Raw genomic sequence first — 19,250 nt, forward strand, 5'->3', positions numbered from 1 at the left:
TATTTTTCCAGCCTTTGGATACAGTACTATTGGCGAACAATTGGCATTACAGATAAGTTATGTAAAATGTGTGCATGTTATTGTGTCCGTGTTGATTGACAGGAAGCGGTTACTGTATCTACTACAATTGGCAGTACTAACTACTAAAGATAACAGCTAAATAACACTAAATAACATACAAACGATCCTAATTCGTTAGCTTTAAGACACAGGGTACATCTGGTATATACATATAAGTGGAAAAATTTTAGAATGCGGTTGACAACCGTTTCACAAAATATGGCAAACAAAAAGATGGCAATGGAGAGACTAAGCTGGTAAGGATTTCGAAAGCTACTTTTTACCATTTTATTGACGATTGGATTTACCGAAGTTTATATTTATTAAAAACAGTTCGCTATTTCACTTCTGTACTTTCTATTGCTCCTCTACAAACTTCTTCTCCTCCTTTTAGCTACTTCTTTTTCATGTATTCGTTGGAGTGTGTTGTTGCATTTGCAATACTTTTTACTTTTTTATTTTTGTATACTCTAATCATTAAGCTTTTCATTATTATTCCTCTATTATGAAAACGTTATTTGGAACGGAAAAAGCTTTTATACAACAACAAATCAATCTGGAAAGTTTTAACAAAAGTTTTGCTGAATATTTTAAGCGTAGACTAACAAATAAATTGATTCTTTTGGACATCATCTCAGCTCATAATTGATATTGTGAAATTGACATTGTAATTTCCTCGATCGATCCTCTTTTTTCGAATCGATTCTCTCAATCTTTTTTTAAGAGACACATAGTTTCTGTGAAAGAGATAAGTATTGCCTTTCTTGCTTTATTGTCAGGGCCTCTAGCTACATTCTACAATAGTTTAACAGACCATTTCACAGGAAATTGATTCTTAAACCCACCTTCAATATAACAACATATCAGCTTGCTCCATAATGGTATTTAATGTTTCAATGAATGAATGTGTTGGTATCTTTCAATGTGATACGTTTCTTTTCCTTAAATTAATAAACTAACCAGCACGGAACGGTTCGATGTCTAGCTTAAACGAGTTGCTAATTAAATTGTAATGGATTTGAATGGAACTTTAACGAAACTTCAGTGTCCTTTTTTCACGTGTTGTGAACGCTTGTGTGCGTCAGCTGCAATACATAATAACACGATAGTATTACGGCAATTTATGTATGTATCTCTTCAACACAAATTAACGAAAAGATAAACCGTACTCGATGTGTCCAAAAGCGGTTACTAAAGGAAAGTATAGTAAGGTGGGAAAAGAAAAGATTAAATGAAGAGAAGCACCTACAGAATAGGGAAGGTTATGTAAATGATTCCAACCACTAAATCACCACTCTACCCCGAATTGTCTTTATTCAGCAAGAAAAAGTTAACAAAATGCGTATGAACGTGTTTCAGTTTATATGATACAATATAGCCTAGTGCAGTTCTAAGCAGTGATGGAACACGATCTTTAATCAGTAGACAACAGACATAGTACGCTGTGTAATAAACTTAAGTAGCAAACTCTATCTACAGCAATGCAAAAGCATAAAACTCTCTTTCACTAAGTTTACTACCTAACTAATCCAAACAATTGAGCACATTTCCTTTCAACAATAGAACTAAACGAAACGGTAGTAAAGAATCCAACTACAGAAATGCAAAACTAGCTATTGACCGGTATAATCAGTGCAAGCTTTTAGGAACACAAACCAGAACCCAATAGTGCGCATAAAACTCATCACATTATAGGTAAGCTTTCTCTGGAATGATAACGAGGCAAATGAGGACGAGTGTTACATACAAAACTTATCTACCAAAGACCAAAGAAGGTGACCATGTGTTGACTCTGAATAACATACTAAACCTGTGAACTTATTCTCTAATCCTTGACAGTAAAAAGTGTTTGCAGAAATAAAGGAAAACAATCACAAATTATATTTCATTTTTGGTGAAACATTCATGGTGTTATTTTTTATTAACTTCCTCCGAAAAGGTTTATATTGATTAGATTAGATTTAAAAAACATTTCAGGTTGTTGTCGTTTGGAATTTCCCTCTCCTCACCAGCCAACCTTTAGTTCTAGTACTTATCTGATTTGATATCATTTTGAAAACTTGTATATATCGTAGAAGTTGGCATAGCCTTCAGTGGTTCTTTTAAACAGTGCGTTCCAAAATCGAAAGACAGCGTTTAAAAATTAAATAAAACCAAGTGACCTAAAATTGAACCTATCCTTATTTAGCGCTGCTATCTTCCTAGGTTTTGGTTTTCGTATGCCTATTATTACATATCAAATGCCCATAGCTTGATATCCACAGACCATGGGGAAAGTATCGGTTCAACCCAGGTTAGACTAGCTATGTTGTTGAGTCGTGGGCTACCAAATGAACCAATCAAGTCCACATCAGTTTGAGATAGTAATGCTAATTTTATGAAACAAACAACTCCTAATTTTATTTTATAAACGAACTTTCAGCATAATTGAATACGCCAATTTATTGAGCTCAAATTCAGACTCATATTTTTAAATTCCCGTTCTTTCAACCGGTTCAGAACTCAACCGTACACAATAAATACATCGTAAATTGTGACGTTCCAGGTTGACATTAGTCGTGTCATATTTTTTCCCGTCAAAATGGTCAGGATTTTTGTCGTACTATTTCATCTCGAACGCAGCAGGCGCTCTTCGGACATTTTCCCGCAAATTCTCTAAAAAGTGTAGCCTCTATCCTAACGATGAGAATTCCACTGGGACGTAAACAAGCCGAACAGGCCGCACAATGGTAAGAACATGTTCCTGAGTAAGGAAAACCATACGGAGTTGGATCTTGTAGCTCCCTCCCATTATGTAAGCTTGTGTTTTGAATGTTCGTCGTCCTTGAACATGGTATACAGAGCTCATCCTTGTGGTTCAATTCATTTCATTAATTGTGCTCCTTCTTTCCAGGGCTTCGTCTGCAGCCGGCTTCGGAGCAGCTGCCGCCCTAGTCGGTTGCTATCTGACCGACTGGAGGGTGATCGTGTCCTACATCCCATTCTACGGAGGAAAATTCGACAAGAAGGACTAGGTCGGTCGGATGCACCCGATCGATTAGCTTTAAATTGGTTATAGCAAAATTCACCATCCGCTTCCGTGGACATGGACTAATCCGGAGAGGCTGTAACGTGTGCGAGTGTCAGTGTGACCAACCACCCTTTCCTGTACACCACCAACAAATTCGAAGTTCAATAAGAGTTCACTAAGGAACGAATACCAAAATCGGATCATAGGTTCGCAAGAATTGCTATCGATTTATTCCCACCTTTGGTTGAGAACGTGCAAAAGGGTTCCTCACTTTTGAAGAATATGTCTAATACGGTTGTTTCTACAACAAGAGAAAAAAGGGAACCGTTAGTTAGCGAAACCCATCGTTTGACGATAGTATGCAACTTACCTTTCTTCATATTCCTTCTGTTCCTTCTGCTGCTCCAACTCGGCAAAATGCATTCGCTTCCGGTGACAATAGTAATTGCTTTTGGAGGTGAACCGGCGCGAACAAAATTCACACGAGTAATTTTGCCTCGTCTCATGTTGGGCCAGATGTTCCCGGAGATTACTCTTTAGTTTAAAAGATTTACCACAGGATGGGCATTCGAATGGTTTGTGGTCCGTATGTTGGACTCGACGATGATTCTTCAGGCTCTGCTTGTTAACCGTCGTGTAGTCGCACTGATCACATCCATGACGAACCTGGGAGTGTTGCAACATGTGCTTACGAAGGCAGAGTTTGTTCTTGAGCCATTTCCCACAGCGCCCACATTGAGCCTCGTGCATTACCTTCGGCTGGTGCGTAGTAAGATGGTAGTTGAGGTTACTCTTGGATATAAACTTTTTACCACACGTGTCGCAAATTACACAATTGCTGCTACCATCCGTTTTATGCGCATCGGCAATGTGTTCCGCAAGTTTAACGCCTGAGCGGAACGCACGTCCGCAGCTATAACACAGATGGTAAACACCTTTTTCTTCGTTCTCCTTGCGGTGTGCGGAAGCGTGTATTAGAAGCGCACTGACATAGCCGAAACGGCGTGGACATAGTTCACACTTGTATGGTCTTTCGTCTTCCGGTAGGTGATTCTGCATGTGAGACTTAAGTATGCGTGGTGTTGTCATCATCTTCTTGCATATTGAACACCTAAAAATGAATATAACAGTGTTGATTAGAATGAAATAACTGGTGCAGGATCCCCACGAAAACCATCGCTTTTCACACTTACTCGAATGCTTCCGGTTGTACATGTCTTGCCAAATGCATCGCCATCAGCGATTTCTTTTCAATCTTTTTACCGCAGCAGTTAATAAAACCCTGCTTACCGTGTGCCTGGCGATGGTGGCTGAAAAGTTCGTCTATTGTGGTCCAGCTTTGTTGTTGGCAAAGTTCACACGCTAGACCGTAATAAGCGGCTAAACATTTGTTCAACTCTTCTCCACGAACAATCATTGATCCGTTGCGAATCATTTGTGGAAATTGATAATCATTCACTCGAATGAGTATGCCCGTTTGTTCGTCCTGAGTAGTTTCACAGTCGGAATTCTTCTCTTGTGAAGTGGCTTCTTCTATCGTGGCAATATCGTTGGAGTTTTCATCCAGGGGTAGTAGATCATGTACGATATGTTCAGAACCATTACCATCATCGCTTCTTACTGAGACATTATCGTACGGTTCTTCGATGATTTCTATTAATACTTCCTCGTGCGCTATTTGTGTTACATGTTTCGTTTTCTGTGCCTCATCATACGAAGGTGGGCTTGATCGGCATTCAATTGCATCTTTAATAAATTCAAAACTTTTCCTTTTTTCAAGCATCGATTCCGACTGACATGTAATAGTGTTCCATTTATCATGCTGCAGATTCCCCAAGGCGGTTTGATTTTGTTCCACCTGTCGGACGAACGAATGAATGTATTCTACCGTGTGCCAGCACTTGAGACAGATGTGTTTTGGAAGATTTTCATCTTCTCTAACCTGCAAAATTACCGAAAGTTCAACATAATTAGAAATGCGTAATGAAATTCTAGTTTTATTAGAACGTTACCGTCAGATTTAAATGCTCCAACAGCATTTCACTCATACGCGATTTCTGGCCTCGCAGACCAAATATTTCAACCATAAAGTCAGCATTATGTAAACAAAGGCGACACTTTAAACTGTTCTCGTTCGATTCCACTAACGTTTCTTCCATTTTTGTTACATTAATCACAAACTGCCTGCACAAGAATTAATTTTGGATTAGTTGCTCCACTTTTGTGTGATGAGCTGTTTGATGTAAATTTGTTTGTTTACATTCCAAGAGGCGAATATTGACAGCGGAGCAATCAAGAGTAATCTATTGTCAATCTCCCATTTGTTTGCTGTTTGGAACAAAATAAAAGATATTACGTACTATTTGTTCGGAAAATATTACACTTTTTGCAATATCAGTTTGTGCACATTATCTCGCTTTGCTTTTATTAACTAAATACAATCTGGTGAAAGCTTCCAATTTCAATTCAATATGGCAGTTGTATCACTCCACGATCCAACCTGGCAGCATACCGCGAGCTGTCAGATTAAAAAGCCAACTCAAAAAAATGTTCAAATAAAAAAATAAGCACACCGAAGCACACACGTCGCTCGGTCAGTGCAAGCAAGAATTATTCCAAAAAGTTATTCCAGTGCGGTGCTTCAGAATCACAAATCTCAGCATAAAGGTGGTAAACAGTTCAATGTTTAATACTCAAACAAAAAGGGATACATTCTCTATGAAACGTTCAGAACGAGCAGAAAGAAGTGTGCAGTGTTCCATTCTTGTGGGGTTTTTTGTAGGCGTTTTGTGACTGTGATGCAGTGAATTTGCCATCAGCATTTTGGAATGCGTTTAATTGTCGGGTTTAACAGTTAGCTAAAGTAAGCGTAGAAGAAGAATCGCATCCGTTCGCGCTGTTCGGTAGCACCAGAGCAAGTCCCAATCGCTTACAAGAAAATGGGTCGTCCCATCAGCATAATGCACATTCCAGGCTAATTATGCTATGGAAAAGGCCACCCCCACTCGCACACTCGCTAGTCTATTGCGAACATGATGATGGATCGGTCGAGGAAGAGGTACATGCTTGGTGGGTAAATATTTACTTTTTCCTGGCTTACAATCGGTTATGCATAGATTGTTGAATTAAAGCCATTGAAGGTGGCGTTGCGTCTGGGGATACGCCTGCCTGGCCTTGTATTAGAATTGTGAAGAGCAACTAGAGTGGTGGGTGGGAAAAAGAGTGATTTTACTGGTGCTGCGATGACCACGCAGTGCAATCAATCGATATGTAAGAGCGGCATAAGTGAGAAGCAAAGAGATTATATGCAATGTAAGTGATAGCAGATAAGCGTAAGAAAGCATTACCTGATGCGGTTCTAAGTGACGGGCCCTTTTCGCGGAAAAAGAAGGCTGTGTTTAAAGCGTGAAGCGAAACCAATCCTTGTAAGCTACAGGGATAGGGCAAAAAAAACCAACAGAAAGTCCATTCTTCATTCACAAAGAAGAGTGCTTCCAAGAATTTCGAGTGCCCGCCAGATCCCGTTTAAAGTGTGTGGTTGCTTGTGTGTGTGTGCGTCTGTAAAAAGGGCCCCGGAAAAGAAAGGGCGCCCGTGTGAAGCAGTGGCAAGTGCGTGCCGTGAGCTAGTGTGCGTGCGTCTGTGTACGGGGCGACGAAGGAAAGGAAAACAGCAAGACGTCCCAACATGGACGAACGGTTGCTGAACGATCTGCTGGAATGTTCCGTCTGCCTGGAACGGTTGGATTCTTCCTCGAAAGTGCTTCCCTGTCAGCATACCTTCTGCCGGAAATGTCTCGAGGTAAGTTACGTTAACGCCACGCACTTTCCTCCTTTCCATTGCTCCATAACCCAAATGCCGGTCAAAGGTTGGCGAAGTAAAATGTGTATCAGTTTCATTTTTGGAAAGATTAGTATCAAGTTATATACGCTGCTGCGGTTGTGAAGATAATGAACGATGAAAAGGGGATTACGATGATGACTCCCGCAAGGATCAACCGTGGGATTTCAGAGTAACCGCGGCGTGATTTGCGTACGAAAATGTGTCAGAGATCCTCCGCCGTTAGCTCGTAACGCTTGCTGGCATGCTTTGATGCTATTCTGAAGAAGTCATACGAAAAAGCGAAAAAGAGAGAACGTCCACCAAACACAGCGGCTGCTGTTGCTAAACGAACGAGGAGTGCGAACACTCTTTGCAAAGCAACCGGAGATACGGGGTGGCCACCATCGGCTCATTTGCGATGCTGGAATTTTGATGTATATCTCCGCTTTTGATACAATCACTCAACTCCCGGACTCCACTCCCACCCCTTTCGGTAAGGTCGTCTTGAGGTCCATCGGCCAGTAAGAGGAGCCTGAGAAATCTTTTGGGATCCACCAGAACCCGAAAGATCTGAGAAAGAATCCCCGCACACACACATACACACACACACACACATAAGGCTCGCTTGTCGCGGAAAAGCACATAACCAACGCAACCCCAACATTACCCACATTGCCTGCTCTCGCTTCATTTGAACGTTTCTTCTCACACCCCGTTCGCAGTAGCGGAGATCTTGTTGAAGATGGTACGTCGATCGTGATATTGCTGTTTTCTTGCCTTTTGTGAATGGGCATTTCATTTTAATAATACCCCCCCATACACATTGAGGGAGATTTGCGCAGGCACCGAAGAATTCAATATCGAACTTCTTACACAAACAGGCTCTTCCCCGCGAGTTTCCTCACACAAATTCTTGCTCTCAAAAAGTGGGAGGAACGTAGTTTACTTTACTTATAAAATAAACTGCCCGGAAGTTGAATTTTTGAACGGCTACGAATCGGCTTTTATCGATAATTGTAGCGATCTGGTGTTTTTCTCTCCGTTTGTTTTCAATCTTGTGAATATCTCCGGAGTTGGGCAAAAGGTGATTTTGTTTTTCCTTCTTCTCGACTATCTCCAGGGTTGAAGGGTGCTGCCTGGAGGTTATACAGCCACAGAAGCACTATCGAAACGCGGTTGAAGCAACAACAATTATAAAGTCGATGGAATCAAAGCGAAAGATTGATCTTTTTCCATTTCTTTCGCTTTGCTTCCGTTTGCTGCTTCTGCACATCACCCGATCGATGGGTTCATATGTCTAAAAATATCCAGTTGTGTATTAATATTATTGCTAATTGCTAAATACTTTTATCCTGCGTATCCAAACGTTTGTTGAGCATGAGATTTTGGTATGTAAAGCAGGATTTCCTTCCTAGAATTGAAATTCTTTTGAAAGGCAACGTTACGGAATGGTTCTGGGGTTCTATCAGCATCACAGCTACTTCCACACACTAAGAACTCCGCGATCATCAACAAAAACTGGACAGAATATGCTGTTGACTATCGGTGTGCATCCACTGGTTAGCATAATATACAGCGGCGTAAAGGGTTTCATCAGTAATTTGTGTGAAATGTATCGAATTATTGAGTTTATGCTATATTAAACCCTTGCGACATGTGCAGAAAAGTGGCAATAATCTCCTTATCAGCAAAGAATATATTACTTTTCATGAGCAATATTTATTGGTACTGATCTTTTGAGCTGATATTAGACTATGTCAAAATAAAAGATATCTAATCTTCATGACAATGCTAATTGAAGATTCAAACAAAATTAGTTGCAATAGAAATACATCCAAAATGTTAACTTTTTGTGAGTGTTGTACCATTTTTTAATTCCTCTGTACAAATAATCAATTACTATACTGCTCCAGCAATATTTTCATTCCCAAATATATTCTTTATTTTGATACGCCTTACAAATAGCCTTCAACAATTGCTTAGCTTTAGGTTAAAAACCTCTTTGCCAAAGGAAACACACCTGCCTCACAAAATATTGATTAATTTTAAATTTATTTTGCGAACCCTCGCGCGCGTCGCTATCTTTTATTCCATTCGAATGATTCAATCAAACCGTTTACGCTGGTTCGAATTTCACACCTTCGCCACTGGGTCGTTTTATCTATGCATGTCACAAAAACCGTCTGCCAAAAATACAAATCTTCCCCTCTGTCTTTCCGCTTTCTGCTGCTTCTTTCCACGTTTTCGAAGGAAGGTTAAGCTCATATCCCCACAACCAAATCCGGTCTCTGATCCCAACTGTTGCCATCGGTATGCGCTCAATTTACCCCGGTGAGTTCCTGTACGCGAAGTCGACTAAAGATGTTTTATTTTCTTATTATGAGGGGTTTCTTTTGCCTTTTTAACCGTCTTCCAAAACACACCCGTACACAAATACTCTGACACCGGCGTTTGGATGAGTTGAAGAATGCCGTGAAAAGGTCTGACCGCCGGTGCGTGTGGTGTTGTGGTTGGTTTGGGTCTCTGTTTGCCTATGAATAATGCTAATTGGGGTATATTTTTCAGCGCAAACCGGCCAAGCCCCATGGTGGCCGAGTTTAAAGGAGCGTGAGGAACGAGGCAGACGTGCGGCAGAAAAAGTCTTTAGCTACACATTTAACATGCACTTGAGAAAATTGTTCCCAAACGAAGTAATGGAGAAGAGGTTACCGATCGCTCCTAGTCCAGTACGAATGGTCCTCTCGGAATGGAGCAAACACATTCCGGAGGTTAAAAATGACCAGTCTGCCGATGTACGATGTATGTGGTTGAGTTAATTTTGTTGGCCATAATTGCAACGACTGCACTCCCAAATTGCTCGATGCTAATTGTTGACCAATCATTATTTGGTTATGGTTGAATGCAGCAGTAACCGTGTTGGAATTGCTGCTGGTTGGTGGATGTAATTGGAGCAGAAATTTGACGCACCTTTGACGCCCTTCCTGCGGCAAAACGTACTACATGTGATGTACATATGCATGGTTAAAAGGAATTCATCCTTTTTTAAAGGTCACGACCGCAGGACGTGCTCTGCTGCTAGCTAATGTAGGCTTTTACCTTTGTCTATGTTTAGGTCGAAAGGTTAAAGGTATAAAATGGTAAAATGTATCTATGGAGGAAAATCGAACTGTTTTTCGCGCTTTGCGAGTTATACTGGAGCTTCCATACGTCGAACTCACATTCATAGTTGAATGGAAGTGTGAAAGACCAACTTAGTAAAAGTCTTGAAAGTAACTTGAAAAGTTAAAGTATGTATGAATCGACATGACCAAACAAATAGTCGAGAGGATCCATATCCTGGGGAGCTGGAAGTCCTGTACTTCCTGGGTAAGTTTTGCCCAGGTCGATCGGAATCGGAATTCAAGTGCAGATCAAGTTGTTGTATTGCCTGGTGTACCGCCCTGACGAAACACAGTTAACGCTCATCAAGGAAAAGATTTCGGAGATTGGAGGTTGTTGGAGGTTATTTAAATTCTAAGTGCTATAGTACGTCAATTTCAATGCTGATTGATGACGCAACACATATCTACTTTTGTTTTGTTAGAATGTCCTTGCTACAGCAAGACAGTTTTCGATGGAATACGATCTACAACCTTTGGTGTATTAAACCAAATACGGTCGCAGGCAAACATGTGAACCCCCTAACGGACCCCTTAAAATTGTAAGAAGAATGTAATAACCTCTAACTTCATCTCTTTAAGAAGAACCTCTATTTTATTTGCGTATCTCGTACAATAATTCGTATCTCTTCCCTTCAAAGTTCATCCCCTGAAGATCCATATTCAAATTCCGGCATGTGCAGTGCCACCGCAAAAACAGTATGCGATTTTTCGCTTTCCAGCTTCCATATGGCTTCATTTTCTTTGCAATCCACCGGGGGTAACAAGATTAAACCTGTTCGTTCTAACACTTGTGTAAATGGAATCGTTGGAACAACGCGATGCTGCCCCGCGCAACTTCTAAACGTCATCAAACCGGTTTGTCTTTGCGAAACACGTGCATCATCCGTCCGGGCGTCTGTCGGGTGTGGGAAAGTTTTTTAAAGTCGAATCTTTTTTATACATGTTAGTTTTCGGTTGACGTTGTTACTAAGATGCTCCTTCCTGTACCATCAAGAAGCTGTTGGGCAATTTCATGCATTTGAATATGGCGTGAATGTGAAGGTCTTTTAGCTTGGTTCACATGATTCATCCGGTTACGGAGTTCTTTTTCGCTGTAGATTATTGCCACCCATATTGACCGAGTTGCATCACAGCGCTAAGTAGAAGTCATCAGTTTTTTTTTTCTTTAAGTTCCATGATTTCTTATTTATTGTGTATGCTTTAACACTAATGGAAAGGAACTCGTATTTTATGATGCACACTATGAACATCAACTGCACGCTGTTCTATGTGAAGAAATTGTTGACGCTGACGCCCATATTTGCATTTATCCGTACAACAGTATCATAATATCGAGCCTGAATCGACCTCCAATACTATTTTCGAACCGGATTTCTGTTCCAAGCGCTGTAGTTGGAGCAACTTTAGCGGTTTTTTACATCAACCGTCTGCATGTCTCTCTGTGTGTTGGTGGTGGTATGCGCCTCTTGTGCACAGCTTCCCTTTGCTCTTATCCTTGTGCGCGGTTTTATGCAATGGCTGCGGTTGTAGGCCAACCAGCCAGCAAGCCTGACAAAGCGTGCTCCGGCATTCTTTTCCCAAGCCGTATAGTTCCATTGGGTAGCGGCCAACGTTGCCGGGGTGCGAACGCGAGAGAAGCCACGACTGGTCGTTCCACCTTCACACAGCGTTTGCTAAGATCGACCGAAGACCGCTAAGAAATGGTAAATGGCAGCTGTGACAGTACTGCCAGCAGCAGCGAACTCTCTGTTGAAGGCGGCTTTTGCACGGAATCCAGAAAAGCAATCACTTTGGGATAATAAGCGAACCTTGATTGGGAAAATATTATCGCTTAAGGATGGATATGATAAACTTTTTTTATTGATTCATAATTTGGTTTACGAAATAGATCTCGCATTTCCAGCGATACAAATTTGAACCTTAAACAGAAACATTCCTAGCGTAAAATGCAGTATAGCGATAGTTTCAGGATTATTCTTTAAGTTAGTAATATTTTCGACTTTACGAAGAATACGGCTATGGTAGCTCTTAATTTCTTGTCTTAATTTCCTCTTTTAATGCAACCGACAATAATGACTCTATCTAGCGGAGAAAGGCATATTGGAAATACAAAAAAATAACAGCAAAAACTCCTTGTTCTTTTTCCGTTAAAGATTTTATCTGTTTTGGTATTTTTTGTACATATTTTGTGCCATAATTGAAGATAATTGCAAGGGTAGTTAAGATGGCAAAATAAAATATATAATTTACATTTCATTTTTTTCTAAATGTGCTGTTGTCCCTGGTGCGCCAACGTACGTTTCATTTGCCCCAGTATGCACCTCGTCGAGTAGAAGGGGGCGAAGCAAACACATTTCAACCTAAACATTGTGTCGATTTACTTAGATTGTCTTGTGTTGTTTCTTTCTTTGGTTGGTGTATTTTTGCTAGGCGTGAACAACGTTTCCCTTGCACTTCCAGATCTCGGTACACATTTGCAACTGCGGGCGGCGCCGTAAAAGACGCCAACCCTCGCGCATAACACATGGCTTTCGTTATGGTTTCTCTGGAGCATAGAAAACTGCACTCTGTGTGTTGCAATGCAGCATGAAAAGAAAGCCCAACGTGTTGTGAAATGTGTGGTGTGGCCACTGTTCTTTCCATCAAGGGATAAATATGCTCAGTGCAAAAACCGGTATCGGTACTACCGGAAACAACCAATACATAAGAGAACGTTCCACCTTCCAGAAATCTAACAGGGGGAATAATGTTGGTATGGGGATTTTAGTTGGAGATACTTTCACATATTAAGGTGCTGCTACACGATGTAATTTTGGCGAGATAGGATAACGTTTCGATCTAACGACGGGATGCTGGATATTGCAAATGCTATGATGCAACGGCTAACGGTTAGAAGTCATTCGTTTGATCCCCCATAAGTACTTAATTGTGAATGATCACGATCAACGGAGATTGGTGCCATTATTCAATCGGTTTAAAATAGTACTTGATAAGAGATCAGATCTTATTAAGATCAGTCGTAAGACGCTTCTCTTCTTTCTTTATCGGCACAACAACGTCAAGAGAAGCTCTAAAGTCTTGCCATTTCTGGTTTTCTTTGACATTATTCACCCTTAGCCGGCTAGTCAGTTCTGCGTACGGCGGGTTGGTCTGGATTAGATTTTGGACCGGTCCTGTACACTACCCGGGCGGCCCCAAAGAGATATGCTAGTCTACGTATTTTATTTTTAGTTTAATCCTGCTATAATTGAGTCGCGCCCAAGGTCGCTCGAATTAAGTGTTTTAAACGAATTGCTCAGTATCATCGTTAGTTATCTAATTTATTTTTCTTTGTCAAAGATCATAAAAATGTAATAAAAGCATTTGAGGGTATGACTATGGTTATTAATTTCATCCCCGTTACCGCTTATCATATCCTGGTTGTGGACGTATTAAGGTTATTGTTTAATTGTCTGCTATCTTTGATGATGCCTGATAACACGCTGTATTGCTGTACTGTCTTGTGTCGTATTGTAGCACTTTTCATCTATGCTGAAAGTTTAACATTTGTTTACCTTTTCCCATTTCTCCTCTTCTATCAGGAAATCGTTGCCAGCCACCAAGAGCTGCGATGTCCGGAATGTCGCGTTCTCGTGGAGGTGCGAATAGACGAGCTTCCACCAAATGTTCTGTTGATGCGGATATTGGAAGGTATTAATATGACTGTTCACATCAGTATTGATTATAAAGTCGCTTACCGTCACTATTCTTACGTTTCAGGCATGAAAACGGCGGAACTGAACAGCCAGAACACGAATCAGACGATCAATGGCAAACCCACGTGCAATCGCAATCAATCACATGGCGCCGCACCAGCGTCGAACGCAAATGCGGTCAACTATCAGCACCACCAGCAACATCCATCATCGGGTGGTGTCCACGGTGCTAAAATAGGCAAATCGTCCGCCCAAGGGACGCCCGACAACCAGGCACAGCCGCTGCACCCATCTCATCCTCAGCAACAGCATCAGCACCATCAGCATCAGCCACTGTCACGCATTATTGCAGCGTGTGGCGTAACCGGCTCGGCAGCGAATGCATCTCTGGATCTGTCGAAAATCCCACACGCTAAAGCGTTCTACGATTTTTCCTCCAGTGAAACAAGGTAAACAGTGTGGGCTTTTACACAGCTACGGTGGTGGAATGCAGCTTGCAAAGGTTGCACAATGACGCACCGTTGTTCTCATGCACGTTTGCTTTCTTTTTCCAGTGACATCAGCTTCCGCAAAGGAGATATTATCATTCTGAAGAAGAAAATCGATCATAACTGGTGCGTCGGGGAGGTCAATGGGAAGGAAGGTGCGGTACCGCTGAACCACATAAAGGTGATCGTACCGTTGCCGTTTCCGCAATGTAAGGCACTGTATGACTTTCGGATGGGACCTTCAGAGGAGGAAGGATGTTTAACATTTAAGAAGGGCGCCCTTATACATGTTCTACGGCGCGTTGATCAGAATTGGGCAGAGGGAAGGATTGCGGAAAAGATTGGGATCTTTCCGATATCGTTTGTGGAGATGAATGGACTGGCGAAACATATGATGGATTCATCGCTAAAGCAGTAAGTGTACTTGTTGATGTTTTCTCGTGGCGTGTGTTTCTAAAATCTATAATAATTAATAATAAATTCATGTTTTTGTAGCATACTGAGTAACTCCAATCGAACCGTACCGCCCACACCTTTTGATTTAAATGCCAGTGCCACTAGCAGCAGTGATACAAGCTCGAGCGTTACCACGAGTCCCAACTCTTCGACCAGCACGACCAGTTCTAACTCCAGTACCGCTCCCAGCAGTCCTACGGCTCACTTCCTACAAGCGCAACCTGTTGCATCCAGTGGCAAACAGCAACATCAGTCGAAGCGTTCCGATCCGGTAAACCGCGAAAAACGACATTCCCTTACAACGGCCGGTCTGGCGTCCAGCACCGGCGGTGCGCTGCAGACGAATCAATCCGCTCCACATCGACATTCGACGGAAATGTTGAACAATGATGGCGCACCAGATGGAAAAATGATACGGCAGCCGGTAGACAGTGCCGCCACTACATCATCCCCGGCCGCAGCTCCCTACCAGAAATGTAATGTGACGAAAGCTAGTCAAATGTACCAACAACATCCGCAGTTGCCGACAACGTACATTGCACTGTATCCTTACAAACCACAGAAACCAGATGAACTGGAACTGAAGAAAGGATGTGAGTATTCGAGATGATTAAAAGCATGAATCGCACTCAAATATGATTGTTATATCTCTGTAATTGTTTGCTTTTAGCCATTTATTACGTTACGGAAAGATGTCAAGATGGTTGGTTTAAGGGTACGAATTGGCAGAAGAAATCTGGAGTTTTTCCCGGCAATTATGTCGCCATTCATAAAGGCAGAGATGGTGCTTCTGTATGTTTCAGATTCTCTTTGCTTATTCCCTGAGGAAATATTTGAACATGCTTACTTTATTTTTTCAGCCTGGCACTCGCAACTCGAGCGCGCATTCCTCCGGAAAAATGAATACTGTCGCCAGTCCGCAAGCTGGGTCCTCAGCGTCAAACGGTGGTTGTTCTTCTAACGGTGCCATTAACAGTCAATCCAACGGTGGATCGTCTTCTCCCCAACAGCAGCCATTACAACTTCCCGAGTTACCGCCACGTAACACGACAGCGCCACAGCAACAGCAAGGCATGAAGTACATCGATTCCATCTTCGGTCGTCAAGGTTCACTCGATGGTGGTGGTCCCGGGTCGCCGAACAATGAGCAGCAGCAATCTGCGGGACAGGACGCAGCTGTGACGACACCACCTGCCACAGGAAAGGTGAAAAAGGACTCGTCGGCTGTCAGTTTGATGAAACGGCTGACCAATATGAAACGATCAAAATCTCCTACCGGTGGAAATGGAGGTTGTTCCGGTGGAACGGCAAATCCGGCGTATACGAGCGATAGTTCATTGTTTGAAGAGATGGCAGGGGCGGCAGATGCGGTGATACTAGCTGCGGGAGGTACGCCTGCCGGATCAGGTCAAATGGCGAAAGCACACTTTAAACAAATTGCTAATCCAGTCCATGTGCGGTAAGGCATACATTATTTGAGGATTCAAATGACAAATTTTGACCATTTTTCTATGTGGTTTGCAAATTGCACTAGATCCGGCTCATGTCCAAGTCAACTGCTTCAGAATTTACCGATGGATTTGATGATAAACGGTGGTGGGCCAACGCACTCTGTTCAACAACAGCCGCATCCGCAACATCATCATCAATCGAATCATCCCGCGCTTGCAGGAGTACGTAGTGAAAATGTTCCAATGATGTACGGTTCTCAGCGCATAAAACCACACAAAGAGCGACCCTCAATGCACGGGTAAGAAAACGTTGTTAAAATGCCTGTAGTACGATTTATAACTCTAGTTGTTGTTTCTTCAGATTTAAATATGGTGACCATACTGTGGTTACGGCCATGCCGAAGCACATTGCTCACGAAGCCCCAGCCTCGACGTCTTCGTCACATATGATCGCTAAGCAGCAACAACAGTCCCATATTTACCATCGAAAATCGCAAAGTCTTGATGCCTCGGCAATCATCTCGCAACTTGGGCCTTCGCAGCATACTTCAGCTACAGCGACAGTTGTCGCCACCGTGGCAGCGAATGGTACACCTTCGAAATCATCCTCCAAGTCGTCGCATTCGCAAAGCGTTCGGGAAAGGTAATTTCGCCATCGTGTTAAGGTCCGGGCTGCTTTTAAATCTTTTCATTGTTTTTTTAGATTCAAATGCATCGTCCCGTATCCGCCCAACAGTGAGTACGAGCTGGAACTGCGTGTAGGCGATATTGTAATGGTGCACAAAAAGCGTGATAACGGGTGGTACAAAGGAACACACGCGCGTTCGGGCAAAACGGGCCTTTTTCCAGCTTCGTTCGTTGAACCGGACATATGATGCGGCGCTGGCAAGTGCGGTACCCACACAACAGTACAACAAAGGCAACTGTGGAACAACTAAAGTGCAACACAAACAAGGCAACACATGTACCTTCGAGTCGATTCGAACCTTTTGCAACTTCCAGCGGACCTGATTGTTTTTCGGACCTGTGGCAACAATGTACAACCGCGATATAGCAAAAGCGATTACACAATTTATTGGTGCTTGCACTGGACGGGAGAGATTCCAACCTGCTAAGATATTGTCAACCGTTGGTTCGCTTGTGAAGCGGAACTGACCAGAACTGAAGTAAAGTTAAGGATATTCCAGAACGGAGCCAGCAATATTAATATAGTGTATTCTAACAGTATTGTGTTATATTTCGGTCGTTTCGATCTTCCAACTCGCTCTGCCAGGCAATTATATCTGGCTATTATTAGTCTAATGAATGTGGTGTCGGTGCTGGAAAATTGATTTGAAATCTTAAGAACTGAATCTCTCGATGGAAACGATGAACGCCCAGTTAATGAGCAATGCTACTGAACGCTGAACGATGTCAAAGTAATTTGAAAAGGGATTTTAAATTACTGGCTCATCATGATTCTTGAACCGGGATTGGTGCTCCTTATTATTTCCCTCCATCCATGTGTCTATGTGACCACTTAATATTAGTCTGATTAACTGAATCACGACGCTATCAAGAGCTTTTAATTTTACATTCTTAATTAACTTTAGTGCTAAGCAATTTTATGGATTATTAATGCTACATTACTCTGAGTTTTATCTACACATGCCGCCATACTTAAGGGAGAGAATTACTGTTTTGTTAACGTTTCTGAACCCGTGTACTACTCAAGCATTTTATCGTATAATTTGGTTTGTACTGCATTATTTGCACACACATACAAAGTGAACTGGTTTTATTCTATAGACTTCATGTGTCTCATCATCTTACAATACTCAGCTCAAAAAAAAACTATCAAAACTGCGCGAACTTATCTATCAAATAGATTCAAACAGACGCACAAATGCATATACGCGCGTTAGCCATGGGCAATAGGAAGCGAATTATAGCAGGCTAGATGAAATTTAAATTGTACATGCTGCTGTTCCGGTAAATAATTGCGAGTAAAAAATCGACTACCGCTACTTGTTCGTTATCTGTGAAAGTGTGATTAAATTTTAGCATATTTTAATTGTATGAAAAGCAACTAAAAGCGGAATTATAATGCGTTATGTTAAGGTTTATGCTCTCGTGTGAATGTGTGTTGAGTGTGATTGTATATTGAGCTGTGGTGAAAAACAAAACTCAACCAACCGATCAGCTGAGCGATATCAGAAGGTGTGCATATAGAAAGATGTTAGGAAAATTATATACGTAGCATGTATAACACATACGCTGTTATGTTAAGAGAAAAGTAAACAATTTGAACGCCGGTGTCTACAACTACTACTAATGAGTAACAGAAACAAGCATATATATTTAGTGTAATTAGCCATAGGTTGCGGGAGCACCTTCGGTGAAGAGAAAAGCGAAACAAATACGATTTACAGGCAGCAGATATGAACACTAGTCTAGACAGAACCTTTCGTTTAATGTTGATGTGAACACGGATTCGATTGTTCGTTGTGCGTGAGGGCGGAATCAATAGGGAATTAGTGTGAATGTGAGAATGATCCTCCTTCACCGCCACAGGAAATACAGGTTTAAAAACAGAAGAAGATAGATCTTATTGTAACACCAAATTTTGTCGAATTGGCAATATCCAGCTCCATCCATCCAAGTTTGGTAAAAAAAACCTGAAGCAAGAAAGCACATTACTATAAAGATAGCGTGTCTTTTTGTTTTAGGGAACAGGAATACCACATATTTATATAGATACATTCGTGCTGTAAATGATCTATTGTCGAAATTAGAGCACCCCTTGTTATACCTGTCAGTAAATCAACCTAGCTAATATTGATCAGGCACGTAATGCAATAGGAAGAGATTATTTGGAGTGGTCTGGTTTGTCTTTGTCTGCCTGTGTCTGTCTATGTGTATGTGTGCATGTCTTTTCAGCCGGTGATTAGTGTGGTAAATTAGGAGAAATAAAACAGCAACAAATTTAACATAAAATAGCTATTAGTAATCATGATGATATAGCTTTGCCATCTTCCGATAAAGTCATCAGAAGATCATGCAGATCGAGAAAAAGATTCAATTTGCTGTGTGATGGCAGAACTCTTTAAGATGGGCCCTGCAAAGCTTG

The 19,250-nt window shown here is 41.7% G+C and overlaps 3 protein-coding genes across 3 annotated transcripts; 2 read left to right on the forward strand and 1 right to left on the reverse strand.

The window, feature by feature from the left end:
* Positions 1–2,654: 2,654 nt before the first annotated feature.
* Positions 2,655–3,276, forward strand: LOC128310800 (uncharacterized). Its single transcript, XM_053047520.1, has 2 exons — positions 2,655–2,789; positions 2,954–3,276. Exons 1-2 carry the CDS (start codon positions 2,743–2,745, stop codon positions 3,072–3,074), a joined length of 168 nt encoding a protein of 55 aa, XP_052903480.1. The 5' UTR covers positions 2,655–2,742; the 3' UTR covers positions 3,075–3,276.
* LOC128310799 (transcription factor grauzone-like) lies at positions 3,267–5,297 on the reverse strand. Its single transcript, XM_053047519.1, has 4 exons — positions 5,083–5,297; positions 4,264–5,012; positions 3,441–4,181; positions 3,267–3,371 (listed from the first exon to the last, which is right to left on the reverse strand). The coding sequence occupies exons 1-4, from the start codon at positions 5,227–5,229 to the stop codon at positions 3,338–3,340; spliced, it is 1,671 nt and encodes a 556-aa protein (XP_052903479.1). The 5' UTR covers positions 5,230–5,297; the 3' UTR covers positions 3,267–3,337.
* A 1,393-nt stretch (positions 5,298–6,690) lies between these two features.
* On the forward strand, positions 6,691–19,083 carry LOC128309347 (E3 ubiquitin-protein ligase SH3RF3). Its single transcript, XM_053045711.1, has 10 exons — positions 6,691–6,869; positions 13,633–13,741; positions 13,811–14,195; positions 14,301–14,648; positions 14,730–15,283; positions 15,361–15,482; positions 15,551–16,149; positions 16,225–16,440; positions 16,503–16,784; positions 16,845–19,083. The coding sequence occupies exons 1-10, from the start codon at positions 6,756–6,758 to the stop codon at positions 17,014–17,016; spliced, it is 2,901 nt and encodes a 966-aa protein (XP_052901671.1). The 5' UTR covers positions 6,691–6,755; the 3' UTR covers positions 17,017–19,083.
* The last annotated feature ends 167 nt before the right edge of the window (positions 19,084–19,250 follow it).

This window comes from Anopheles moucheti, chromosome 2 (genome assembly GCF_943734755.1).
Source record: "Anopheles moucheti chromosome 2, idAnoMoucSN_F20_07, whole genome shotgun sequence".
NCBI lineage: Eukaryota > Metazoa > Arthropoda > Insecta > Diptera > Culicidae > Anopheles > Anopheles moucheti.